Source organism: Primulina huaijiensis, chromosome 10, assembly GCF_012295235.1.
Source record: "Primulina huaijiensis isolate GDHJ02 chromosome 10, ASM1229523v2, whole genome shotgun sequence".
NCBI classification, from domain to species: Eukaryota; Viridiplantae; Streptophyta; class Magnoliopsida; order Lamiales; family Gesneriaceae; genus Primulina; species Primulina huaijiensis.
Window position 1 is genome coordinate 14,567,214 of NC_133315.1, and position 26,312 is coordinate 14,593,525.

The window sequence follows — 26,312 nt, forward strand, 5'->3', positions numbered from 1 at the left end:
CCCCATGTACATTCATTGGTTACAGTGACAAACACAAAGGTTACAAATGCATTAGTGCTACTGGTCGTGTCTTCATTTCTAGACATGTTAAATTTCATGAACAAAGTTTTCCGTTCTCCAAGTCCCATGTTGTGTCTTGTTCCACAGTCACACCTCAATATTCTTTTTACTTACCAAAAGTTCCTGCATCTACATATGTTTTTCCTTCACATTTCATGACTCTACCTGTCAATGCCTCATCTACTCCTTATCTTCCACAATCGGCCGATACACCTACTGTATCATCTTCTACTTCTCTTCAATCCCAGTCAGTCCCTACATCAAGTGATACACTCTCCCCATCTCCTTCACCTACTCTCACAGCTCATGTGTCTCCCATATTGAATCTTCATCCAATGGTTACTCGCTCCAAGGACGGAATCTTTAAGCCTAAGGTTAATCTATCCTTGCATTCTAATATTTGGGAACCATCTTCTTTCCAGGAAGCAAGTACACTTCCTGAATAGTGCAAAGCTATGGAAGCTGAATATCAAGCCTTGATGCAAAACCATAACTGGACTCTTGTTGAAGCACCCTCTAACATGCCCATCATTGGCTGTAAATGGGTATTCAAACTAAAAACTAACCCTGATGGTTCCATCGCTAGACACAAAGCCCGTCTTGTCGCTAAGGGCTATTCTCAAACTCCGGGACTTGATCATACAGAGACATTCAGCCCAGTTGTGAAGCCCACAACCATTCGACTTGTTCTCTCTGTGGCTGTTGCTAAGGGTTGGAGAATTCAACAAGTTGACGTCAATAATGATTTTCTCCATGGTAGACTTACTGAGCTTGTGTATGTGCATCAACCCCCAGGTTTTGAAGCTCCGAACAACAACAATTCTCTTGTGTGCAAACTGAATAAAGCCATATATGGTCTCAAGCAAGCTCCGCGAGCTTGGTTTGCACGGCTCTGTCATACTCTCAAGCTTATGGGCTTTGTTGAATCCAAAGCTGATGCCTCCTTATTTGTTCAAACTCATGCTGATTTTGTCATTTATGTTTTAGTATATGTTGATGACATTTTAATCACAAGAAGTTATAATGCTCGGGTTCGATCACTCATTTCAGCCTTAAACAATCAGTTTTTCCTTAAAGATTCGGGAGATGTGAATTATTTTTTTAGGCATTGAGGTTTTTCGATCATTGGATAAATCAATGGTTCTTAGTCAAACCAAGTATGTGCAGGATCTGCTTCTTCGCACCAATATGAACAATGCCAAAGCCTTGCCAACTCCGATGACTTCAGGTCTTCGGTTATCTTGTAAATATGGGGATCCATTTCCTGACAGTACACTTTACCGGAGTACAGTAGGAGCTCTTCAATATCTAACCATTACCAGACCCGACATTGCATTTAGTGTCAACAAAGTCTGTCAGTTTATGCATGCTCCCTCATATTCCCATTGGAAGGCGGTCAAACGTATTTTACGTTACTTGAGTGGCACTCTTGGTTTTGGTATTCGTCTACATCATAGTTCTGCGTTTACCCTTCATGGTTTCTCTGATGCCGATTGGGGTAGTGACCCTGATGATCGTCGCTCCACGTCTTGTTTTTGCTGGTTCTTTGGGTCCTCTCCTATTTCTTGGAGCTCCAAGAAGCAACCTATTGTATCCAGGACTAGCACTGAAGCAGAATACAGAAGTGTTGCAAATGCCACATCCGAGCTGTTGTGGATTCAGTCCGTTCTCTCTGAACTGGGAGTTGTTGTCTCAAATCCACCTATTCTATGGTGTGACAATCTCAACACCATTGCACTCACTGCTAATCCAGTTTTGCATGCAAGAACAAAGCACCTGGAGCTTGATCTTCACTTCGTTCATGAGAAAGTTTTGGCCAAACAACTGTCAGTACGTCATGTTCCTTCGACTGATCAACTTGTAGACGTACTTACTAAACCATTATCTACAATGATGTTTCATCGACTTCGGTTCAAGCTTAGCGTGGTTCTTCATCCCCTACTAAGCTTGAGGGGGCAAGTTAAAGAAACTCCTGAAGCCCAAGAAACAAATTGATAGAGCCCATTGTATTAAGCCCATAGGATATATGACAAGCCCATTGTTTAGAATTATCTAGAGGAATCAATCGGTTACAACAGAAGTATATATATCTCTGCTCAATTGTAAATGCAAGTACAGCAGTGAAATGAAATTCTTATTGCTCATCTCTTTATTCCCTCTTCTGTTTTTCTAATTATGCATACACAACTTTAACCAAATTAAAGAGTATAATTTTAGACATTTTCAAAAATATATATTCCTACATCTAATATATCAGTTTACACTCAAATATACCACATACGCATAAACTAATTAACTATAGTTTTTGCTATCTACAATACTAACTTTTTTCCTCCCCACATTTAGCATCTTTAGTTTTTTTACACAAATAAATCAAACTTAGTTATTGTTTTAAAAAATCACATTATATATTGTTCCCTATATTATTTTACAAAAAAAATAGAATTGTTTTAGTTTAGTTTATATATATTTAAATGTAATTCATTAAAAAAAAAAGAAACCATAAAATTAAACATATACAAATATAAACACATATTTATCAGCTTTAAAGTATAAACAAAATTTATCATATATTGCACAAAAACTTGGGTAAACACCTCAACAAATTGAGGTCTCTATACCTAGTATTATAGAAAATTTATAAATGCATGTGCATGGCCCAGTAGAAATTTTGGGGCTGGGCCAAGTCCAGACATTAAAATCCGGCGGCCCAAAATTGAGTCAACAAAGTGAATTCAATCGATTCCGTTTCGCCGGAGGAAAATGGGAGCAGCGGACACAGCCGAGCAGCCGCCGCCAGAAACGACCTCCGACGCCATCGACGCTTTGCTCGAGGTGCTCCTTTCCTGAGGAAGATCTATATCCACTTTTTTTTTTGTTCAGCTTAACGTGTAAAGTTCGTGTCAAAACGTTGAGTTTCTGATTTATTGATTATTGGTTATTTATGGTTCTGCGTTTTTCCTGTGATTAAGTGTCCTTGTGTGAAATGGATCAATGCTAGAATTTTCAATTACCGGAAAGAACCTATGTTTCTATACTGTAATTTTTTTCCAAATTGTAAACGGTGCTTTATTTAAGAGTAGAAACCTCTTAAAAACTTGAAAGATGTGCTAGATTCTGTGGCAAACCTTTTCTTGCTTTTTATTTATTCATTTTCCCGCTGATTGTTACTAGAATCTGTGACATAAATATTATTGGGTTTATTGGGTTGCCACATATAGTGTTTCTAGTATTCGATTGGATTTTGTAAAAATCAGCAATCAAATAGATGTTTAAATTAAGCTCGGCAAATGACATCTTAGGATGGTGAGGTTTTGTAAGCTATTTCATTGTTTACTCAATTGTTTCCCAAAAATCTTAAAATACTGCATTTGTGATTGGATCTCGATTTCCATGTATTCACGCCATTTACATGTTTAATGTTTTATTGTTTAAAGGTTGTTCTGAAGAAAACTAGCTTATATGCATATTTTCGCAGGCTGCTAGATATGATGATATCGATGATCTCATGAGCATAGCATCCCAGGGCGTTTCTTTAAATTCTAAGGATTCGGAAGGCCGCACAGGTTATAATTTAGTATTCATTTTCACGCGTGTTCATGATTTTTGAAGTATACACTGAATTGTAAATTACTAAAATCTTTCCAGAGCTGAGGTATTGGTTTCACACTAAATACTAATGTTTTTTCAAGTTTATTTTTTGGCACAAAATTCTCTTTGACACGGTCTTCATCCTATTACCCTTCAATTTTTTTTCGTGTCAGCTTATTGGTTGCAAAAATTTTCTGTTGTTTTGTTTTCTGCAACTTCCTTATTTTGCCTCCTGTTGGAATGTTCAGCATTGCATATGGCTTCAGCAAACGGGCATATAAACATTGTAGAGTATCTTATTCACAATGGAGTGGTGAGAGAGCCTTGACCTTGTTTTAATACTATTGATTACTCATCTCAACAGGCTTGATTGTTTGTTCTTCTGTTTGCTGCTCTTACTTTCTATGGTGGGATATTATTCCTTTCTTTTTAATATTCCTTGTCATCATGTATGGTTAGGATTTGCTGTTTGCTCTTTAGATTAGAAGAAGTAAATTTGTGGTGAAATAACTAAAGGAACTGACGCAACTCCATGTCTAACCTGTATTTGGATATTTTTAGGTGGTTCAATTAATTGTAGTGCACCTGGCTGTTTTGGTCTCGAATTGTGGATCACGTTAGGGCGGTCGGTTGATTGATGATGAAAATTGAGGCTCGTTTTAGAAAAAAACCTCACGATCTTTTCGCACTAGGCTTTTAAGAAAATTTCTGCTTGACTATTTATTTCCATGCAATGACTTATAAATACATAGAATTCTTCTCCGGTGGATTGATGATGAAAATTGAAGTTCGTTTTAGAAAAAAACCTCACGATCTTTTAGCACTAGGCTTTGAAGAAAATTTCTGCTTGACTATTTATTTCCATGCAATGACTTATAAATACATAGAATTCTTCTCCCTATCGACTAAGTAAAAAGATCAAGAATTCTAACATAAATAAAAAATCATTTCTATGATCCTATTATTCAAATAAAAGATAGATAACAACAAATCATATTTCGAAATAAAAGATGACAGCAGGATAATTCATTGGGCTTGAACTTTTCATCTTGTTGTAGTATATTATTATATATAAGCCCAGGACACTGGCACACCGCAAGATCAGCTGGTGACATTGGTACACCACAAGCTCAGCCGGTCTACATCTAAAACAAAATTGAAATCTAAAAACTTCGATAATCATAACAATATTAATCCAAAATAGTCTACATTACTTTAATAGAAGTCATGGAAGACAAGAACCGCTTGATGTTACTTGATTATCTCAACTTAGATAATTGAAGGCGGTGTAGAAACCTGCCAAAAAAATAGCAGCATTTGGCTACAAACTGAATTCAAATTTTGAATCTAAAATTAATATTAAAGCAGACATTTACTCACCTTCGCTATTAGAATTCAAGAAACACAAGCATCGATTTTCTAGAACCCCCTCCCTTCGTTCTACGAACCCTTGTTGATTCTGAACTTCGTTCGCAAAAGAACCGGACTTTTGACGGACCAGCCCTTTTTTATGCGCCGCTTGTCCCTGAAAGGAAAATGAGCGTTGCTCCTCTGGGCGCTAAGCGCGCCCGTGGTTCAGGAGAAGGAAAAAGGACGCCGATCAAATAGTAGAAAATGAGCTTTGCTCCTCTGGGCACTAAGCGCTCCCGTGGTTCAGTAGAAGGAAAAAGGACACCGATCACATAGTAGAAAATGAGCTTTGCTCCTCTAGGCGCTACGCGCTCCCGCGGTTCGGGAGAAGGAAAAAGGACACCGATCACATAGTAGAAAATGAGCTTTGCTCCTCTTGGCGCTAAGCGCTCCCGTGGTTCGGGAGAAGGAAAAAGGACACCGATCAAATAGTAGAAAAGGGCATCCTTTTCTATTATTTGGATAAGGCCTTCCTTGTTGACGAAAACAAACCCGCCCGTGCTTCCCCGAAATTGATTATTCCCAATAAGTGAGGATGATGTGGGATGGTGGAGAGAAAATGTTCGTGGTAGGATACAATAATATATGAGCACAGAATGGTCTATGGAATATTATGTGAGCAAGATTAGGTTGGCTACCTTTTGAATGTTTACAATCTTTATTGTTGTTCGGATAAATAAAAACAATCCAGTAATTATCTTTAGATTAATAATTTGAAGCTTTGAACCACAAATCTAATCAGTAATCATTTTTAAAGAGGCTCATGGGTTTTACAATAATGGAGGCGTTGAAAATCTGAGGTAGGGAAACTTTAAGTGTAAAAATATTGTATGCTTTGGGCAGTTTTGGGATGAAAACGACACGTATATAAGTATGTGCATATGTTTTTTCCTTTTCTCCACCTGCATTATATATTGATTCTGGCTGTAACAAATGAAAAGAAAAATGAGTTGCCTTTTGTTTGAAAACCAGGATATTAACGCTTGTAACATGGAGAAAAACACCCCTCTTCATTGGGCTTGTCTCAATGGCCGCATTGAGGTAATATCTGCAGCACATTATACATTTCATGCCGGCGATGACCTTGAAAATTGTGTTGAGAGGAGGGTGTACTTGGTGTAATTTGAAGCGGGAATCACATTTATCCATTTGGTCTCTCTGTTTCAAATCACTCGCTTTCATGTCTCAAGTCCGTAATCTGTCCTTGTAGGTTGTCAAACATTTGATTATAGCAGGAGCCGATATCTCATTTCTAAACAAGTGAGTGATCTCCTAGGTGCTTCTTGTGTTTTAGTTTCTTATAACGATAGGATAGTTTTCATGTTTCTGAAATCTGTTATGCGTTGGACTGTAATCAGACACGAGAGAACTCCCATGGATGAGGCAGTCGGTAGGGGGAAGATGGATGTTATAGATGCCGTGAATGAAGCGGTGGCCCAGGTTGAACTTACAGGAACCAGAGTTTCATAATTTAGAGTTTTGTCTGATGGATCTAAAGGATAAATAATGTATTGCATTCAAGATTTTCGACCAGGAAAAATGGTTCTCTAGTTGTAATTATGTTTTCCATATCATATACTTGTTGGTTTAATTTTGGTGACATGATTCATAAAAATAATAATTTTGTATGAGTCGGGTTGAATAGAAAATTTGTCACATGAAATTGACTATTAAGATCATACATGTTTTTTCGAACAAATTAATTTTAAATTATCATATTACTTTTATTGCACAAAATAAACTATACATAAACTATACATAAAACAATTACAAATATTTTCAATACAATTGTTCACGTAAACTCCAAAATCAAAACAGAAATAATAATTATATCCTTTGGTTGAATGTTTAGTTTAATGGCAAATTTTTTATTGAATTAATCAAATTTATTGTTAAACTAATTAATTATATGTGTATAACATTTTATAAAAAATTAATTACACACAAAACACATTTGAGAACTAAGATCGAGTTAACCTGGATGGCTTGGGAAGAGGACGATCAGTACTCCACATTCTTCGTCGCCGTTCACGTCGGCGCGGGATTCCACGCGCCTTCGAACGAGAAGGCGCTCCGATCGGCCATGAGACGTGCCTGCCTTGCCGCTGCTTCTATTCTCCGAAAGGTATATCATCTGCTTTTTCGCCAAAGGAACTCAATTTTTCGGCGACTCAAATGTTTTACTGAGATAAATGGTGCTTAACTATGTTCCAAGCATCTGTATTTGAAGTCGACTTTACATTTTCAATCTTGTTAAGAAGCTTGATTTGTTTTTGGTTTAGGGTTGTGGCGAGAGTGTGGATGCTGTTGCAGCTGCAATTCAAGTTCTGGAGGTAGAGATGCGTTTTTTTTTTTCAACCCCTTTTTGCTGATTGCTGAATGTACAATGCGGTTGAGATTAGATATATAGTTGTGGTGTTTTGTCAAAATATTGGAACTTTACAATAATCACTCGTTCTTTTCCTATTCATTTTCCTGAAAAATTGATTCACACTAAGGTAGGAAATTCTTTTATACCTTTTAGTGGTCTCTTTAAATTCTAATCTACGACAACATGGTTTTTGATAGGATGATCCTTGCACAAATGCTGGGCGAGGCTCAAATTTGACTGAGGATGGTCATGTAGAATGTGATGCCAGTATAATGGATGGCAGATCTGGAGTTTTTGGTGCTGTGGGGGCAGTGCCAGGTACTCTGCTTGAAAATATTGAGTTGCATTTTAATTTGAAGATAAGAAAAGTGATACTGATATATACATTTTTCCTGCTGTTTTCATTAATTTTTACGTTCTTGTGAAGTTAATGGTTGACAGGTGTTAGAAATCCAATCCAGATAGCTGTTTCGCTGGTCAAAGAACAGATGATGGGTTCATCTCTTCTAGGTCGAATAAGTCCCATGTATGGTGATTTCTATTGGTCCTTTGAAGATATATCGTCTAATAATCATTTTGCACTTCTAACTGCACTTCTTCTGATGTTGGCTTCTCTGGAAGTGAATACTTGTGTCATTGTACTTTATAGACATGTGAATGGTACATGTCTTTTTAAATTTCTGAATCATCATTGTCTTGTTGGACAAATGGTTTCATCACCATGTCTTGTATCATTTATTCTCATGTGACCTACTTCTTTGGAATTTTACCCTGTGGTCTTTTTTATTCTTGAATTTGAAAGCTGCAACGTTGTTACATTTTTATAGGAATTGTTAAAATTTGTTTTTATGACACGAGAGCATTGAGCAACGCTCTGCCTTCTGTCTGTTTTTGTTTACTATATTGCGTATGTTCATGGATTCTTCGTGAGGCAGATGCTTATGTTCAAGTAGGCATAATCTTATGTTTTGAGTAGAAAAATTTGTACTGCAGGTTTTTGGTTGGTGAAGGATGTCATGCATGGGCGAAGTCCAAAGGTATTGTTTCAGATGGAACTATAGCAGAGGTCAATAAGGTACTATTTCTGTAGTTGCCTGCTACAGCTATGCTGTAAAAATAATCCATCCTTCAAGCATTTTTTTTTAAAATGTTGTTCTAAATTACAGGAAATACTTCATTTCACTAAAAAAAAAAACCTTTGATTTTATGTTCGAAAGTTGGTGTTACTGTATTTATTTTGCAAGACTTAATTTGCAGTGGCTGGTGACTGAAAAGGCAAAAACTCAATGGAAAAGATACAAAAAAATGCTTGATGATGCCAAAGCTATGACCAACTCTGTTACAGAAGGACTCATAGGTTTGGAAGCATCATTTGATTCTAAATTTTTCATTACACCTTCTTAAGAGGTGTTAATTTACTTCGGAATCATATTTATATCATGTTTGCCAGTATCATATTCTTGTCTTTTCACATTGTCATCACCTTTTAGCTCTTGTGTCAAAAAGCATGATCATATATGCGGGGCGAATAAATTCCTCATCCCTGTTTGCACTATTTATAATATGCGAAATTCAATACCATGGTTTCAACGGTGTCGTCATATTTACCATATGAATCAGTGGCAAAGCAGAGGCTTACTGCATGCAAAACCTTGAATTCTGATGTGAAAATTATGTAGGGCTAGCTTCTGAAATTTAAAGACCAGTGAGAATCAGTCACGTTGGAATCAGAGATCGCATCCTTGTATCTGCAAAATTCAATCTGGAAGAAAATTACGAACATCCATGGTTTTCTTTTTTTTATCTGTCTTCAGTCTTCTATTCCTCTGGGTTCAGAGTTTTATCCTCTAGCTTGGATATACCTCATTGTATGCATTCTAAAATGTTCCATGCCCAGCTCATAAAACACTTAGCATCACATCAATTGCTTGGTGTTAGTATGATTTTGAGAGTGGAAACCGTTGGCTTTATTTTCCATTTCTAACTCACGTACAAAATTCATGGAAAATTTGCAATGTATATCTTCTTTGTGATTGTCTTCTTTATTTTATCCGTAGAGAAAGCATACGATCTTTCGAAGGTTAGGGAAGACGGTATTCAACTGTCTGCACTCAACATGCTAGAAGAGGACAGGATAACGGACACAGTTGGAGTAATTTGTGTGGATTCGAAGGGACATATAGCTGCTGGAGCCTCAAGTGGAGGTATCGCCCTTAAGGTGTTGACATCTTTCTAAAACTTGAATCCAGTCCTTTTTAAATAATCACTCTTTCTATTGATTCTCCCAGTGGAAGCTAGGAACGTCAATTATACATGTTTCACTGCTTGAAACATATCCTGATTATTTGTCCAGGTTAGAGGCCGTGTGGGATTGGCAGCAACTTATGGTTCAGGTTGTTGGGCATCCTTGAAGGACCCTTTTGGTGCTCCTTTTATTGTTGGTTGCTGTGTGAGTGGTGCGGGAGAGCACCTAATGAAAGGATTTACTGCACGTGAATGCTGTGTATCATCTTCATTGTATGCCCTTCATTTGTTTTCTTAATATTTTTTTCTTGGTTAATTATCATGTACAGAAATTTTTTACAAACTATATACAAAGGGAACCGTAAATACTTTATTGCAGGTCCCAGAGTGGTCCAGTGTCCGCTTGCACAGAAGTTTTACATGCTTTTCATAGGGATGAGCTATGTGGCAGTGAGAAAAGTGCTGGAGTTTTATTAGTGCAAGCGGACGTTTCTCCTGCAATGGTGTGATGTCACTGACTCAAGCACCAAATATTTATTTTGTGAACTATTCAATTCGTTCAACAGCCGAAGAAAGCTCGTACAATGACAATGCCTCATTAATTGGTCGGTTTTGTAGGTTCCTGATACTCCTCCCATGACGCTGAAAGCTGTGGAGATTGTTGCTGCCTATACTTCCTCTTCCTTTGGAGTTGGCTACTTTGGAAACTCTATCGAGAGGCCAAAGGTACAATAGAACTTCTTTATGATCATACTCCGTACGAATTTAATTTTATTAGACGATATACTTTTACTGCATGACATTTGGGAGTGTGAATGTGGACTCTGTTCTTTTACAGGCATTTATTTATTATTTTATTCTTAACAGGTATCCATCCTGCGGAAGACAAGCCTACAGCAACAAACTGGGGCAGACCACTTCGCTGCACGAGTTAATCTAGCCGGCCATAATTTATAGGCCCAAAATATTGCAGCGTGTTTACCTCGAAAGAGACGACTCACGGATTAATTTTTATGTATTATATGCATGAAACCAAAGATCTAGGATGCCAGAAATTGAGCCTGAGATTATTTCTAGCTTCTAATGTGAGTCAATTTGTATTTCATTGAATTATGAAATAATGTAATTTGAATTTAGTGCTTAGGCTCGTTGGTGATAAACTAAGGGTATAAATGAATCGAATCGAGAGTCGAATATACTGAAAATTTTAATAATCGAATTCGGCTCGAAATAGATACATTCGAGCTTGATTCATAAAATAATTTAAATTTTTGTTCAAATTCGATTCGAATCAAGCCTCTGGTTTTCAAGACACCACAATGCATAATTTTGACAATTTCTTGACAGATGAGCACATTGGTAGACCTGATATTTTCACACAAATTGTACAAACTCTTAATTGTCGTGTTTTCAAGACACCACAATGCAAAATAATAGTTTCTTCGGAACCTCTCACGATACACTAAAATACATTGAAATGAGAGTACAATCACTTCTTGGTACAATCCCTCCGCGACAATCCAAAGAAGTAATTGACAAATGAGGATCAAGGGTCAACATAAATATGATATAATCATGTATTGATGCACCATACTAAATTATATAAATAAAATAATTTTATGATTACAATGAAGTGACTGTCATTATATCTTTACCACAGATAACAAATGAGCAAATAGAATGACTGTCATAAAAGTTCTACATTAACCCTTACCATGCAACAACTATCAACTAACCACGATGACAGAATGCAAGATGTAATGAATATTTCGAAATGGCTAAGAATCAAACAATAGTTTAGCCCAAAATACTTGCCTCTAACAAGATACGAGTAAAATATAGTTCTATATGTGTTAATAAACCTAAAACAAAACTTTTAGGGACCTAAAGTAAACTAGCTTCAAGATGAAAGTGAAACTAATGTCAAAGAGAAGCTTACTATGCGAGGATCATGAATCTGAAGTCAGTTCCTAAATACAAGGATTATTTCTCGGAGTCTCCTAATCACGGAACTTGGTTATCTTTTATTTTGATTATACACACATATATGTGTGTGTCTTCTATGTTCTTTCACCGGACAAGCTCAAGTTATGACGACTCGTCCATGGTGTGTTTTTTATTAACTCAGGTATCAAAGTTTCGCCTGATTAATCTTGGGGAAGGATGGTATTTCCTCGGGTTCGTCCCTCACGTAAATATGGATGCAATCATAGTCTATAACACTATGTCATGCCCATGGGGCCTTATCCATAGTTTTTTAGTATGCATCATAGATACGCATAAATAAATAACTAAATATCCATAAGCTACATATGACTCGAGCTTGTGCGGTGAAAAACATAGAAGTAAAATGCACCACAAAGAATATCAATTATTGAAATTGCTAGATTTTAAAGTTAAAAAATTCCCATTGAACACAAGGAATGTGATTAACATTCAAGTTACCAATCAAAGAATAATAAGGTAGTTTGAAATATAAGTCCGGTCAACCAGGATTAAATGCCTGGAATTTCCCAGAATTAATGTTTCCCTACGTTTATATACTGTATGACAAGTCATGTTGCCAATGCTCCATCATTGAATCGGTTCTCGTCGGAAGAGTCCGAAGGTTGAGGCTTAGGTTTACTAATTCGAGTAAATCCGTAACCAAGAGAGCTTCCACTTGCCTCACAAAGCTGGATACACAGAGAGAGGGAAGAAAGAATTGTATTAAAAGAAATCTTAATACTCTTCTAAGATCTTTCCAAAAATAATATGAAGGTAAATTACAAGATGTTTAGGTCTAAAGATGTGACGGACACTCTCTGAGGTAAGCCTAATACTTGGATTCACACTCCTAGTCATATTGTTGTCCCAAGGGATTGACAAATGACATCATAAAATTCTCATTTTCTAGTTTTAACTGATGTGAAAATCAGAAAAAAGCTTAAGTTTCCAGCATGAAACAATGGATAAGAGAGATTCATGAATCATGTAGCGACTCCAACACAAAGGAAATATAAACTTGACTGGTAATGAGAATGATGACAGATAAATCTACCATAAGGCGTGTAGATGTAATTTAGACCTCGTGTAGGAAATGAGACATCCAACAATTTAATATTAATTAACAATAAGTACTTAACGTTTCATACCTCAGTAAGCTCGGATAGGTGGCGGGATCTAAACTCGTTAATTGCAGCAGCTATCTCTGATGTCTGCAATTTAGCCTAAAATAATGTCCAGCCATTAATGACAAAAGTTTTTGAATAAGCAAGCCAAGTTTACCGCCAACACATGATTGGAACAAATAATAAACCAATTTATGATCAGCATTCATAAAGGCTCATCATCTTCATTTATACAAGGATATAGATCTTAGGACAATTTCCATTTTAACAATATTTATTAAAGTTTTATTTAAGTCGTAAGGCGCATAAGTGTCATGGAGCCTAAGCAGCAAGGCGTGGCGTGCGCTTTATCGAAATAACACGCACCAAGAATAAATTGTTAGACTTCACAAATTTAAGGTGAATTTAACTAAAATTTATATACATAGAAATAGATTTCACAGAATATGAAACAATAATTAAAATAAAAATTCATTAACAAATATACAGTATAACTTTTTAAAAATATCATTTGCCTAATCATTGACCATATTCGTCTTCTTAAAGAAAACATTAGATGAAAAGTTGGATAGGTCTTGGAATTAAATTGCAGTAAAAAAGAAGAGAGAGAAAAAGAGTTGCAGCTAATATATTTAAGTACCAATAAATAAAAAAAAGAGAGCACTGCAGTAATTAAAGAAGCAATATAGAAGCACTGTAATTGAAATTGCAAAGAGAAGAAAAACAAATAAGGCTGTGCGGATTAAAATTAGGAGAAAGATAGTGCTATGCGCTTTGAGTTTTGACGGAATAAAAGTCTGCCAATACGTACACGCAAGGTTTTCTAATAACTAAAAGGTTATGTGCTTAATCTTATTGGGCTTGGGTTATGTTCACCTGGAAAAAAAATTACTCAAACAATTTTCACATAAGCGCGCTTTTTCTCGCCTCAAGCAAGCCTTGCGCCTTGCAAGAGGCGTGCACCCGGGCTCGCCCTTGCAAGGTCTGCGCTTACCCAGGCGCGTAGGGCGAGTCTGGCTGCGCCTTGCGCACGCTTTTTTACAACTATAATTTAACAATATGTCATTTTTTTTAAAATCTAATTTGACTAGGGTCAATGACCCAATTCTTCCGAAATAAGACAATAGTGGTTTAGCCAAAATGCCGCTTCTCCCTACGAACTCTTTTCAACATATTAAGCAATAGAGCCCAATACGAACTACTTTTCTATAAAAAAAATATGTGATGCCACAAAAATCCCAATGTTCTTAAAATATATATGTAAGTTTCTAAAAGGAAAAATATGCGAGAGAAGTATTTTTTATTCAATCTTTTGAAATCAAAGAATACATTGTATAATTTCTAAAGCCTACCAAACCAATAAATATTATCTAATCTATTTAAAATTTAAAAAGAAGGGATAATGTACAGCTGATAATTCCATCTAATAAATCAGACTCCTAATTATCCAATGTTTGGTTATTCAACACTTCCCCTCAAGTTGAGTTAAATATGTGATCATGCCAAACTTGGAAACCATGTCTTCAAAGATAGGTCAAAATAAGGGCTTTGTCAGAATGTCTATCACTTGCAGTTGAGTAGGTACGTAGCTAAGTTCAATACACCTTTCTCGACTTTCTCACTTATGAAATAACGATCAATCTCAACATGCTTGGTTCAATCATGATGATCCGGGTTCTTGGCAATACTTATTGCAGCTTGGTTATCACATTTCAACTCTACTGTTTGATGAACTTCTAATTTCAGTTCATTTAGTAGTATTTGGAGCCATATCCCCTCACAAATGCCATTGGCTAAGGCGCGATAGTCGGCCTCTACACTACTTCTCGCCACTACTGGTTGCTTTTTACTTCTCCAAGTCACAAGGTTTCCCCATACAAATGTGCAGTAACCTGATGTGGAGCGTTTGTCATTTGTTGAACCTGCTCAATCTGCATCACTGTATACTTGGATGTTCCTTGAGAAGGTTTTGCGAAATAGTAATCCTTTTCAGGTGACCCCTTCAGGTACCTTTGAACTTTATATACGACATCCATGTGCTTCTCAGTTTGGATCTTGGAAAGCTTTAGAGATATTTGATGGAACTTGAACCTGATCCAAGTTAGATACAAATGCTCGATATGCAGGTGATAAATTCTTATGATCACTGGAGTCCGGGGAGGTTGCCTCGCCCATGAGATGGTCATCCTCACCGCATGATAAGATCGTAATAGTTCGTATTTTTGTTATCAAATTTCTCATTGTTCTCATTTCTGACATGTTTAAATGTTACACTTTTGTGTTATTTTGTTGTAGAAGAATTGACAAGATGAAGCTGTGAAAGAAGGACAAAAACAGAGAAGTCCTAAAACAAGGCGTGGCCACGCCTTGTGACTGCTTCGCGGCTATCTTGTGACCTCAAACTGAGCTCGAAAATTACGATGATAATACTATATTTTAGGAGTTCTAATTGTGATATTTAATTCATTGAAGATTTTTGGAGAGAGAGATTTATTATTAAGATAAGGAAAGATTTGATAGAGTTTTTATTCCATAAAAAGTCTAGTTTCCTTATTGATAAATTTAATCTCTTCCTAGTGTTATTAGTATTATTCTAGTTTTTGTGCTTTATCTTTAGACTTTTCTTCATCTTCCCTTTTCAACATGAAACACAAGGAGGCGCAAGAATTTTTCATCTCTTCTCAAGAACTATAGGCTATGTTTTATTTCCGATTCAAGTGATATTTCTACTATTTCAATTTTATCATTGTGAAGTTTTTGCGCTTTAATTTAATATTTTTGTTTAGTCAAGTATTTGTTGGTTTATGATTTAATTATATGACAGTTATATGATGATTAATCTGACAATTTAATTTGATATTTGATTTTCTACTACTATCCATAAATTCAGTGATCCGTAATTGTCAGAACGATTGGTACCAAAGTAGCGCTAGATTAGATGTGTTGTGCTAAATAAATCGACGAAACTAAATTTATCAATTGCAGCCATCTCGATTCTTAGATTTCAGAATTAACTGTTTTCACAAAGCGAAAATGTTATCTTTAATTAATATAAAATGCTATCGTGCCCGGTTGATTAATTTTTCCTTACTTGGTAATTTTGGTTTTAGAATTCTATTTAGTCTTTTTAATTGTTTTCTTCGAAAGAAATAAATCTCTTGATCCCTGTGGATTCGACCATAATCACAATTACACTCGTTTTATTTAGAGAATATAATTTAAGTTTGGTGGCTCAAAGACAGCACATCACGGCATCAGCAGATGAACAATAATATGTATTGTGACCGTGGCAGAAAGTTATGGCCATTCAATTCATAGCACGTGATAAGAGATAGGCGAAGCATTATCACACATGGTAGGAGTCGCGGTCGTAGAACTGGAATTTTCACTGGAGGAAGATGCCATACCATACTTAGTCATCAGCGTGTGCTGACATCCGACCATGCAAGTTTCTAAAAGGAAAAATATGGGAGAGAAGTATTTTTTATTCAATCTTTTGAAATCGAATAATACATTATCCAATGTTCAGTTATTCAACAATATGCATTTTCAGTTACAAATCTATTTATAAATAAAGCAAAAACTCATTAGACTAACTACTTCGTTATACCAAATTTATAATCCCGAAAACATCATTTGTGCTTTTTTAGGCACTTCTAATTTGTTTATTTTCAGTTAAAATATATTTCAACATAAATATTGAATTTATTCATAGACAAAGCGTGTCTCCAGTGACCAACTCTCTTTTAAATCAAATCAAATCAAATCATATCGTCAACCAAAAATATGTAAGGATAAAAAAGGAAGAAATTGCCCCAACCAAATCACAATAAAACAGAATAATTTTTTATCGCAATCTAGAGGATATCAAATTTATTCCAACGAATCAGATATGGTTCATAGTTGTCAAAGGCGCAAAAAGCACGCGCTTAAGCGCACAACCTGTGCTTCAGTGCACTCCAAAGCGCATAGCTTCAATGAAGCTCGCGCTTTTGTGTGCTTTTTTTGGCTTTTTTGCGTTTCATAGAAAAACATATATTTTTTTTGTTTTAAAGAATCTGACATATGAGAATTTGTCCATTAAAAGTGTGATTTCTCCTCTATTTATTAAAATAATAGAGCAGTGGAAACCCTAATATCTTGTTGCTTATGTCCCATTGTCGCCTCGCTTTACGCTTTAAAATGTCTTGGAAGATGAAAATGATGATAATTTAATATTTGATATCTCATTTTTCATATTTTTTAAAATAAACTTATTTATATCTTTTTAGAATATTTTATTTATAGTGTGTTACTTTCGTAAAGCATGCGCTTCACTTTACGTTTTAAGCTCCAGGTTACCTGAGCACTTTGATGCGTCTTGCGCTTTTGACAACTATGATCTTTCCTCAAAGTGTAACAATTCTGTCATGGTTGGTTTACTTACTTGTGCAAGAACAGCAGCTGCTAACTGCAAACTTGGTTCCAAAGTCTCGGGGACAACCTGTCACAAAATTGTAATTTGCTAAGACAGAATGGCACATTAAAGAGTACAAATTCCTCTAAAGAATTTAAACTGCTAGAGCCGAAAAATACCGCTGTTGCTCCAGCCTTTTCTAAGTTGAGTCCATGATCAACATCATGAGCACGGACAAATGTTTTAACATTGGGAAAATATTTGCTTAGAGCCCAAACTGTTCTATAGTTTGCTCCAGGACTATCTAAAGTTACAGCCGCAGCACATGCTCTCTGAGCTCCAATCTTATGAAGGACCTGGGAAACCATAAAAAAGGTTTACAAACTGGCTTATTTTTCAAATGCACCAGAATGAACCTTTAATCATTTAAATTACCTCTCGACTACCAGCATCACCAAAATATACAGGAAGGTCAAGTGCTCGACCAACAGCAACTCGGTCACTGCAATGATAACACTTAAAAATAAGAATTCAAATGTTGAGTTCAGCTGTGGCTTTTACAAATATAATCTGTCTTCTTGGACCATGAAAGTGGATTGCATCGAGGACTCAAGGTTACAAAAATACCTAAGTATTTAGAGAACATAAGATCGTAAGTTATACAACATAAATAAGAATGGATGCATGGATTGGTGTAACAGTTTCCAGGATGCGCTATGCCAGTCAGCAAAACACCATGCATGTGATGAACACGGCACATGCAATTTAGCTAGTTCGTCGTTCCTATTTGGCTACCTTTTGACTCGGTAGCTAGTTCTAGAGTCGGTAATGGCAGGTTGCACATAAAGGTGATTGATACATTTAGGAGAGTCATGTCCAAACAGAAATAAACTACTCCCCAAGCACTGAACGTGTTCTCTCAAGAATCGAGGTGGAAAGATACTTGACATTCTTTTACTTTAAAGTATAGTTTATTGACAAATACCAGCTCTCTGAAAACTAATCAATGGCAAACAGTGAGAAATTCACTTCTGGCAATGGAAGGAGGATTTCTACCCACAAATATTACTTTGCCTAGTTAATAGAGTGTGGGAAAAGGATGTACACCTTCTGACATCAAGTGCAACAAAAGGAATCAGCCTTTCAGAAAGAAGCTGTGCTATAATCTGTAAGATTCACAACAAAAGTCAGATAAGCCTAGGACAAAATTTGTATTAGATTCACAGATATGATAGGTGATAACAACTTCAATGATTTTTAAGAATCGTGATTAGTTGGATATATGCAATACCTGACCAACTCGTCCAAAACCACATATAATTATATGATCTCGCAAATCATCTGTCTGAAGAAACCAGGAAAATATCATAACATTTCACTGGGAAACATAGAACACTGAAACTAATGTGAAGATGCTCGTGGCTACAACATATCACTTGCTTTATTTATGATATAATCTCATAGGAGAAAATATTCAAGTAGAAAATCGAATATGCATTGAAAAATCAAGTCACGCGAGGGACTTCATACGCAGGGTTGATGAAAAAAGACACCTAAAATAATAAACTAAGTTGTGATTTTTTCCATCATCTCAAATTGCGTACGGTCAGACCAAAATATTTTTCTACAGCCATCATGTAGCAGTGATAAAAGAATACCAACTTGATAGGAAACAAAATTGTAAATGCAATTCTAAACAAGAAAACAGTGCCAACTGTTATTGACCAACATTTTAAGCTGACGCATTCAGTAATAACAGAATGTTACAGCAATCTACCTCACTTTCCACGGGCAATAAACTCCGGACATCATGCAGCTCAAACCGTGAGGCAATCAATTGGCCTCCAGCAGCTAACCATGGAGTGAGGGCCATGGAAATTCCAACCACAAGAAAAAGCAACGATGACATTTGTGTAGACATTATACCCTGCAAGAAGGGCAGAGAATTGGTCGAAATAATAGACCAAATGGTAATGAGTTTCCCATATTTTCAAGTCTCATTTTATGACCGTGCGCCCTTCTATTACTTAATCTCCAGTACCGCACATCAAATAGGCATGCCTCTCTATCAATAAGTTATAAACTTGTGACTTGTGAGGAAAGACAGTGCTGCTTGAAAGGAATGAGGGAGGAACAAAGAACATTAAACAAGTGCATATGGTGCTAATTTCTTTCTTTTTCATAGAAGAATTATATTGTTGGTGGAAGTGGAAAAACATATGATCAGCCTGATTTTCATTGTGCTAGCTTCATTGTCGAGATGCAGCATATCATGAAGAATGAAAATCATTACTCAGCAACAAGAAATAAGATTAGTACTTCATTTCTGAGATAAGAAGGCTATCAACGATATTCCAGAAATTTAATGCACATTAAACTAAACAGCAAAATTTCTGAAATCACGCATAATACGTGAGAATCAAACCTGATTAACTGCTTCACCAAAAGCTACAAACGCAAATTCTCCACCCGGGGCAAGTAGAAGACCAACTCTTATTGCTGATACAACTGAAATACCAAAAAACCTGCCAACTAGCGCAACCAAGATTGTCTTGCCAACAATTAGAAGTCCTAATGCTCCGATAACAACTGGAAAGTTCGAAACTAAAAGTTTTGGATCAATGGACATCCCAACCTGGAACATATTATACATACTTTGAGTCATAATGACAGGGAAACTCTCAAGGTACTCTATGCAAAAAAGATATCAAATTAAACATGAAGCAATTGGAGTAATTTCATGGAAACATTCAGTCAAATGAATAAGAAATTGGAAAGATACAATCTCACAAAATGGAATGTTCTGAAACACGCATTATGTGAGGCAATATTTTCTAAGACAATGCACTGATACAAGGAATAAATCTAAATTTTACAAGAAAAACTCCCAATGTTAGGATTGATGATAGGATTCAGCAGTGAAATGTAATCAAACAATTGATGATGGGATTCACAGGCACTCCTAATTAAAGAGTATACCGTCATGAAAAAGAGACCCAGTAGAAGACCACGGTATGGAGCAATGTCAGATTCAACCTGCAATGAAAATTCGGTTTCCGCTAAAAGCAAACCAGCCAAAAATGCTCCCAAAGCCATGGAAAGACCAGCCTGTTTTAATCACAAAATGAACTGTACCATAATTATTTAGAAAATTCACAAGCTACTCAATTAAGATGAACACATAGAATAACATCCAAAAACTAGAGTTCTCTTACCCTGGCAGTTAGGAGACTGGTCCCTAAGATTACAAGAAGAGTATTTGCAGAAAAAATTTCTGGATTTTGATTCTCTGCAATTTGCTTATAAATTGGGCGAAGAAGCTGGAAGAAAAGAACATAACAGAAGATAACACAATTTTGTCGTTACAAAAAGATAATTATAATAAGCAACAACCACATATCACGGGAGAAAAGTTAAGTTCCCTACAGTACATTAGCATCCCACATTCACATGATAAAATTGTGTGTACTTCGATAAAAAAAATATATATATACCATATAAGCTCGATTCACACTTTTTGTCAAGATGTCTTTGGTTAAACAAAATAAAAAAAATCTAGCACCAAACGCAATGTGTCAGAAGATGAAAATTGCTTACCAAACGGCCTCCAGCAATTATTGCTGAGATAGCTACAACTGCCTTGATGGCTGCCAATCCAAGTGCTTCAGCAATGGCTTGGAAACCAACCTAAAAACCATAGAAATATTGGCAACCATAACTTTATAAGATGTGGTATCGATAAGAAATATAGCTGGTTCTCACAATTAATATAACAAGTTTATCAAGGAGTGCAATAAGTTACTTTTGTGAACAATGTTAATTAGCATTACAATAAAAAAGAATAAAAATATGCAGATAGGAAAGCGTGTCATACAAGTCTTTTCAATCCATATTCAACAGGGTAAATTTATTACCCCTCCTTTAGATGAGCTTGGTGATAGAAGTGGAATCAGGATAAGCAAAACTACCACAGCCAAGTCCTGAAAAGTGAAAATGAATAGCTTGTATAAATATTAACCACCAAAACTCATAAATGGGGGCCGAGTAAGAGAAGTTTACAACACACAAGCAACGGTAAGACAAGGGAACCCAATAATAGGAGGTCCAAGAAAATATGAAAAATAATACTGAACAGATTAGAATGCAGATACCTGAAAGAGTAATACAGAAAAAGTGGCTCGACCGTGGCGTGATGTGCTCTCACCACGTTCCTGCAGGACCTATAGACATCCCAAATAAAGCATTATAATAGCTCTGAAGCGATAATTCTAGAATTATTGACAAGTTGCACGCAAATCAAATAAGCACAAGATTTACAATGAAAACCGTTAGAAAATGAGGGGTCAATTTACAACTCCATGAAGACTTGCACATACAGTACTTCAATGATGTTTACCTGCAAAACAACAGCAGTTGAAGATAATGCAAGGCCATTCCCAATGACAATTGCAGCAGGACTAGGCTGACCAGCAATAAAATGAGCTATCAGGCCAGTAACAACAGCTGTCACCAAGACCTGCGTTTGTACATGCACCTTAGAGAAATCTTGAACAGGGAATTTGTGTTCAGAGTTGACATCAGAAGACAGATACGAGGACAGCATTAACAAGTCAACGCATTTTCGGTCACCTGAGCAGAACCCAATCCGAAAACATATTTTTTCATGGAACTCAGCCTTTCAACAGAGAGCTGCAGAAAAGCAATTTGTCATAGATTGCCTCTCATCACTAGTAATTGTTCACTTGAAGGTGATACTTCTGTAAAATTCAAACTTGGAAACTTTGCGGGCCCTACCTCAAGACCAATATTGAATAACAAGAACACAACTCCAAACTCGGCTATTGCCTTCGTTTCATGTACATTACGGATAATAGATAGACCATAAGGTCCAATTAAGATTCCAGCAGCCAAGTATCCAAGAACAGGACTGCCTACATTATGCAGCATAGAGAAGATACATCAATAATAGCAATTATGTTGTGCAAATTCACACTGGAACAAAGGCTATTTGATTCGTAGGACATGGTCTAATTCAAAAACATCACAAATGTGACAGATATTATTACACTGGCCTGCGATAATAAGTTAGCAAATTGAGAATATGATTCCAAAAGGACAAAAAAGAGCATGGGACCAAGATGATGAAGATAAAGATTTTGGCATAGGTTGCTATAATTTGCTATTTACTGGGAAATAATGTATGGAGGCTTTCTAGAACACTTCTCCTTTTATTTTTGTTCAGAGGGGTCTGGAAGCACACACACTCACTTTCAGTTTACCTCCAGGAATTTTCAGGAAAAGAGGTACAAATATAACACTGGCAAGTAGTAACCACAGCATGTCAAATAAGGAAGCTTCCTCCTCATTTATCTGAAAGGAAGATAATTAAAATCACAAATTGGGGTAGTATCCCATAGCATGAACAAAGAAATAAAGGGATTTTATCCAATAAAGCACATGAAAAGGAAACTAAGTCATGCCTCTTGATGAGGAAGCATTTCGACCAGTTTCTTAATTCTCTGGGGAAGCTGTTTAATGTGTGGAACTAAAGGCTTTGCAGTAGCTGATACTTCATCAATACTGGTACTGATAATATCTGGCTGCTGAAATAGCTGAGCAACCCTTCCACCCCGTTGGATATAGAAGGCGATACTGTGTTTTATTTCAGGAGTTCATGAAAAATCAAAAAATCTTTTACCATTAAAACAAAGCTAAAGTGAAGCAAATTATTTGATAGCATTATTATAAAAACATAATTGCTTCGGTCAACTTAAATTGAATAATCTAATGTATTTTTGGCAGTTGCACTTAAATTCCAATACATAATAACCTTACCCAGCTCCAACAAGTAGGGACCCAAACACCAGCTTTGGAAGTTGCTTTCTAGCAGACTCTACAAGACCATGAAAAACTGAAGCAGGTGTGAACTCATCCCCCTCTATAGAAGAGAAAAATGAGGCCGAAAAGAACCGAGAGGATTTTTTTATCAATGCTTTTGGAGAGGTCAAAGTTGAACCCTCTCTTGTTGCTTCTTTCTGCATTTCCTGTATCTTACTTTGAATTGTTTTCAACTTCTCTTTATCTGCTTCAGGGTCTTTTGGAATGTCCAGGCTCGTCTTTTTATTCTCTTTGTCACTCGCATCGGACAAGATTAGTTCCTCTAACTGGCCACGGGGTAAATGTTCAAGTATCTCAGCAACTTCAGCTAGTGCCTCTCGTTCCTCAAGAATGCCATCTTCAGCTTTTTCTTGAGATATCTCTTCAGCACCACCGTCCTCAACTGTAGAATCTACAACATCACTGTTGGAAAAGGCAAGTTTCTTCTCGGCTCTCTGTAATGCAATCTCAGCATCATCGACGTTTTGTGCAGCCTTCAGTTCACACGCAACAGCTTGCTCGGCAAGAAGCATAATGTTTGCAACGTCTTCCTCTGCTTTAGACACTTTAATCTGCGCCTGCTCAGCAACATCGTTCAGTTTGTCCAATTCCTTCTGCAACTCCTCTTTCCTGTTTTGTAACCTTCTGAGCTGAGCCTCACAATTTTCTAAATGACTGCGACACTCCTTTATTTCATCCTTAGCAGCCAAAAGTGCTTCCTCATCTTCCATCGATGAACTTGATTGTTCGACTCCATTTTCATCACCTGAAGCACTTTCTCTCAATGCTTTAGGAGAACCGTTGTTCTCTTTCACAATTTCCGGTGAAACAATTAACACTTGGAATTTTGCCTCAGTTAAAGAAAGGCCTGTCATTGCTTTCTGAACTCCTTCTTTAGCAATAGACTCTTCATTCACTATCTCTTGAAAATTACCAAGAGAAATATTTACCTCGTCCCAAGCCTTTACAGCTTCATCTTTAAGTGCTATAGCGGCTTCTGATATACTCTGGGCTTTTTCCTCAAACATGATACTATTAGACCTTGCAACTTCCAAATCTTTCAGTGCCTTCTGCAGCAGCTCCCTCAATTCATCCAAACCAAGACTCTCAGTTTCTTCTTTCCCAGATCTTTCTTTGGAATCGTCAGTCACAAGGCTAGCTCCATTATTGACACTCTCAATCAATTCAAAGTCTCTAGTATTATCATTTACATAAGCAGTTGAATCATTCACTTGACAATGAGGTAAAGTAACATGCTTTGACATTTTAAAAATATTGTCATGGTTGTAAAATGGATAACCATTGGCATCATTACACCACAGCCTGAGATTCCCCAAAACTCTTGTACAGCCTGTGCTAGAGCAACACAAAATGTTTTTCTTCAATTTCTTCCGCGAATAATCTTTAGGAACTAGTCTCATATCTCCGAACAACTGACAACTAAAACCTATATAGTTTAAGCTCGTGAACATATTTAAGTTTTCATGTACCCTGCAACTTGCAACGTCGCCACGGTGAGCCACATTGGGTTGAGGTATAAGGTATGCAATATCCATCTCTTTTCCTTTTATGATGGAAAACCCATAAACATCTGCATATTCTTTTTTGATTTCCTGAAAGTTACCAGTGATAGATCAACCTGAAAAGGAGAGAAAAAAAAAAAGAAAAAACTCTACCAAATCACAATAAGTACATTAAATAGTCCACTGCATCGATAAGATCTTTAGTTTTTACAATCAAACATGGATATGAAGCATATTCAATATGATTTATACACCGCTGGGTTTTTCTTTTCAAACAGTTCTCAAACCTTGAGGTGAAAAATAAAAGTTGCTTTTTTAATAATTTCATCTTTTTTATTGATTAAAATAAAATATATTTCATAGTGCAAATCTTCTTATATTTTAATATATTAAATTCATATTTTTTTTAAAACTTTATTTATTAAACATGAATCTCTTACAGGCTTCACCAATGTTTCTTTACAAAATAACCATAATCATCAAACTAAAAAAAACCCATAACCCCGAAAACAAAAATATGCATACTTAAAACACAAAAAAAATGTAAAATACGCTTCAGTAAGAATTAAAAACACAAAAACTATTTAAACGGATTAAATGAAAAAAAAAAAATAAAAAATAAAAAAAACTATTCATATTCTAAACGGATGCAATGTGTCCTAAATGTTCCTAGTAAAAGTTAATAAATGTAGAGAGTGACACAGAGATAGAGTTTCCGGTCATAGAACTTTGAAATCATCAGCTTTGGAATTAGGACAAAGGGCAGAATCTGTGATAGAAAACGCAGGTGTTTTTCAGATTTTTTTGTGTTTAATTCAATCACAGGGTTTTAGCCTTTTTGAATCATCAAGGATGAAAGCAATTTGCCATTTCACATAACTTCATTGTAGCATACTAAACCAGTGATACTATCGTAAATATTAGGTAAAAAGAGCCAAAGTACACCCCAACCTCACACCTCCACCAGCAACTAGCACAGAATAATTACTCCTACTGCATACACCCATCTAAACGCACACAATCTATATAAATTGAATTGCAGTTCAGAAGCTTAAGCTCAAAATTTATGCGGCCAGCAATAGATTTTTTCGACCCTTAATCATTAAACTCGCAGAAAACACTGAGCTTGACGAATCCCACTCCTCACCAAAAACACAAAAAAAAAAAAAAAAAAAAACNTAACTGAAACAGACAACGCGTGGACTAACTCCAGAATTGTGCAAGATACACTAACGCTCACACGACGTAGACAAAAATGGGATACCGAAACTGACGGATGAAGCTTGATGAACAGCCAAAGGGCAAGCAAGCTTTACGCCGAATTCATCAGCAGGTTCACTTGGGAAGAACGGGAATATTCGTATATAATTTCTCGAACTAAATTTGGCGTGCGGATAAATAACTGAATCTAAGTATGAGAAAATGTGCGGAGGCCGTGAAATCGCGCCTTTTGTGCCTACTTTGTCCTTTGCAATTGGTGAGAAGCTAGTTTGGTGCAAGAATCGTACGAGGCAAGTTGATTTTGTTTCCAGGAATAACATTTGTCATTTATTATTTTTTTAAAATAAATTTAGACTTGTAATTATAATATAAAATAGTGATAGATGTTGTGAAAAAATAAAAATTTACGGTAAAAAGTAAAAATCTCAAACTCTCAAAATTATCAGACTACACACTTTATAATATTTTTCTCTCAACTCAATTGTGATTTTATTCAAAAATGAGAGATC

At 36.1% G+C, this 26,312-nt stretch overlaps 3 protein-coding genes across 5 annotated transcripts; 2 read left to right on the plus strand and 1 right to left on the minus strand.

The window, feature by feature from the left end:
* The first annotated feature begins 2,706 nt into the window (after window positions 1–2,706).
* Window positions 2,707–6,652, plus strand: LOC140985638 (uncharacterized). Its single transcript, XM_073453506.1, has 6 exons — window positions 2,707–2,895; window positions 3,539–3,626; window positions 3,900–3,964; window positions 6,034–6,102; window positions 6,272–6,321; window positions 6,420–6,652. Exons 1-6 carry the CDS (start codon window positions 2,824–2,826, stop codon window positions 6,529–6,531), a joined length of 456 nt encoding a protein of 151 aa, XP_073309607.1. The 5' UTR covers window positions 2,707–2,823; the 3' UTR covers window positions 6,532–6,652.
* A 339-nt stretch (window positions 6,653–6,991) lies between these two features.
* LOC140985615 (putative threonine aspartase) lies at window positions 6,992–10,786 on the plus strand. Its single transcript, XM_073453479.1, has 11 exons — window positions 6,992–7,186; window positions 7,344–7,394; window positions 7,630–7,750; window positions 7,874–7,958; window positions 8,426–8,507; window positions 8,690–8,789; window positions 9,490–9,650; window positions 9,786–9,949; window positions 10,056–10,179; window positions 10,295–10,402; window positions 10,544–10,786. The coding sequence occupies exons 1-11, from the start codon at window positions 7,043–7,045 to the stop codon at window positions 10,631–10,633; spliced, it is 1,230 nt and encodes a 409-aa protein (XP_073309580.1). The 5' UTR covers window positions 6,992–7,042; the 3' UTR covers window positions 10,634–10,786.
* Window positions 10,787–12,047: 1,261 nt separating this feature from the next.
* On the minus strand, window positions 12,048–26,078 carry LOC140986894 (K(+) efflux antiporter 2, chloroplastic). 3 transcript variants are annotated; one of them, XM_073455284.1, is made up of 21 exons: window positions 25,847–26,078; window positions 23,018–24,698; window positions 22,663–22,834; window positions 22,462–22,552; window positions 21,977–22,113; window positions 21,812–21,871; window positions 21,579–21,698; window positions 21,334–21,402; window positions 21,097–21,162; window positions 20,780–20,869; window positions 20,398–20,502; window positions 20,162–20,290; window positions 19,608–19,817; window positions 18,960–19,109; window positions 18,474–18,527; window positions 18,290–18,348; window positions 17,618–17,684; window positions 17,362–17,538; window positions 17,213–17,269; window positions 12,811–12,885; window positions 12,048–12,351 (listed from the first exon to the last, which is right to left on the minus strand). In XM_073455284.1, exons 2-21 carry the CDS (start codon window positions 24,613–24,615, stop codon window positions 12,232–12,234), a joined length of 3,606 nt encoding a protein of 1,201 aa, XP_073311385.1. In that variant the 5' UTR covers window positions 24,616–24,698; window positions 25,847–26,078; the 3' UTR covers window positions 12,048–12,231. The 3 variants fall into 3 exon arrangements, with proteins under 3 accessions (XP_073311385.1, XP_073311387.1, XP_073311386.1); XM_073455286.1 differs by having other exon boundaries at window positions 23,018–24,672; window positions 25,847–26,077; XM_073455285.1 differs by having other exon boundaries at window positions 25,857–26,076.
* Between the last annotated feature and the right edge of the window lie 234 nt (window positions 26,079–26,312).

Excerpts from the sequence above, each read along its gene's own strand:
- LOC140986894 (XM_073455284.1), bottom strand. The coding sequence starts at position 24,615 with ATGGATATTGCATACCTTATACCTCAACCCAATGTGGCTCACCGTGGC. Across the intron at positions 20,291-20,397 it reads CCAGTCTCCTAACTGCCAGG|GCTGGTCTTTCCATGGCTTT; the intron begins GTAAGAGAACTC and ends TGATTAAAACAG. Across the intron at positions 17,270-17,361 it reads AAAAGGCTGGAGCAACAGCG|GTTGTCCCCGAGACTTTGGA; the intron begins GTATTTTTCGGC and ends ATTTTGTGACAG.
- LOC140985638 (XM_073453506.1), top strand. The coding sequence starts at position 2,824 with ATGGGAGCAGCGGACACAGCCGAGCAGCCGCCGCCAGAAACGACCTCC. Across the intron at positions 3,965-6,033 it reads ATCTTATTCACAATGGAGTG|GATATTAACGCTTGTAACAT; the intron begins GTGAGAGAGCCT and ends TTTGAAAACCAG. Across the intron at positions 6,103-6,271 it reads GTCTCAATGGCCGCATTGAG|GTTGTCAAACATTTGATTAT; the intron begins GTAATATCTGCA and ends CTGTCCTTGTAG.
- LOC140985615 (XM_073453479.1), top strand. The coding sequence starts at position 7,043 with ATGGCTTGGGAAGAGGACGATCAGTACTCCACATTCTTCGTCGCCGTT. Across the intron at positions 7,395-7,629 it reads CTGCAATTCAAGTTCTGGAG|GATGATCCTTGCACAAATGC; the intron begins GTAGAGATGCGT and ends GGTTTTTGATAG. Across the intron at positions 8,790-9,489 it reads TGTTACAGAAGGACTCATAG|AGAAAGCATACGATCTTTCG; the intron begins GTTTGGAAGCAT and ends TTTTATCCGTAG.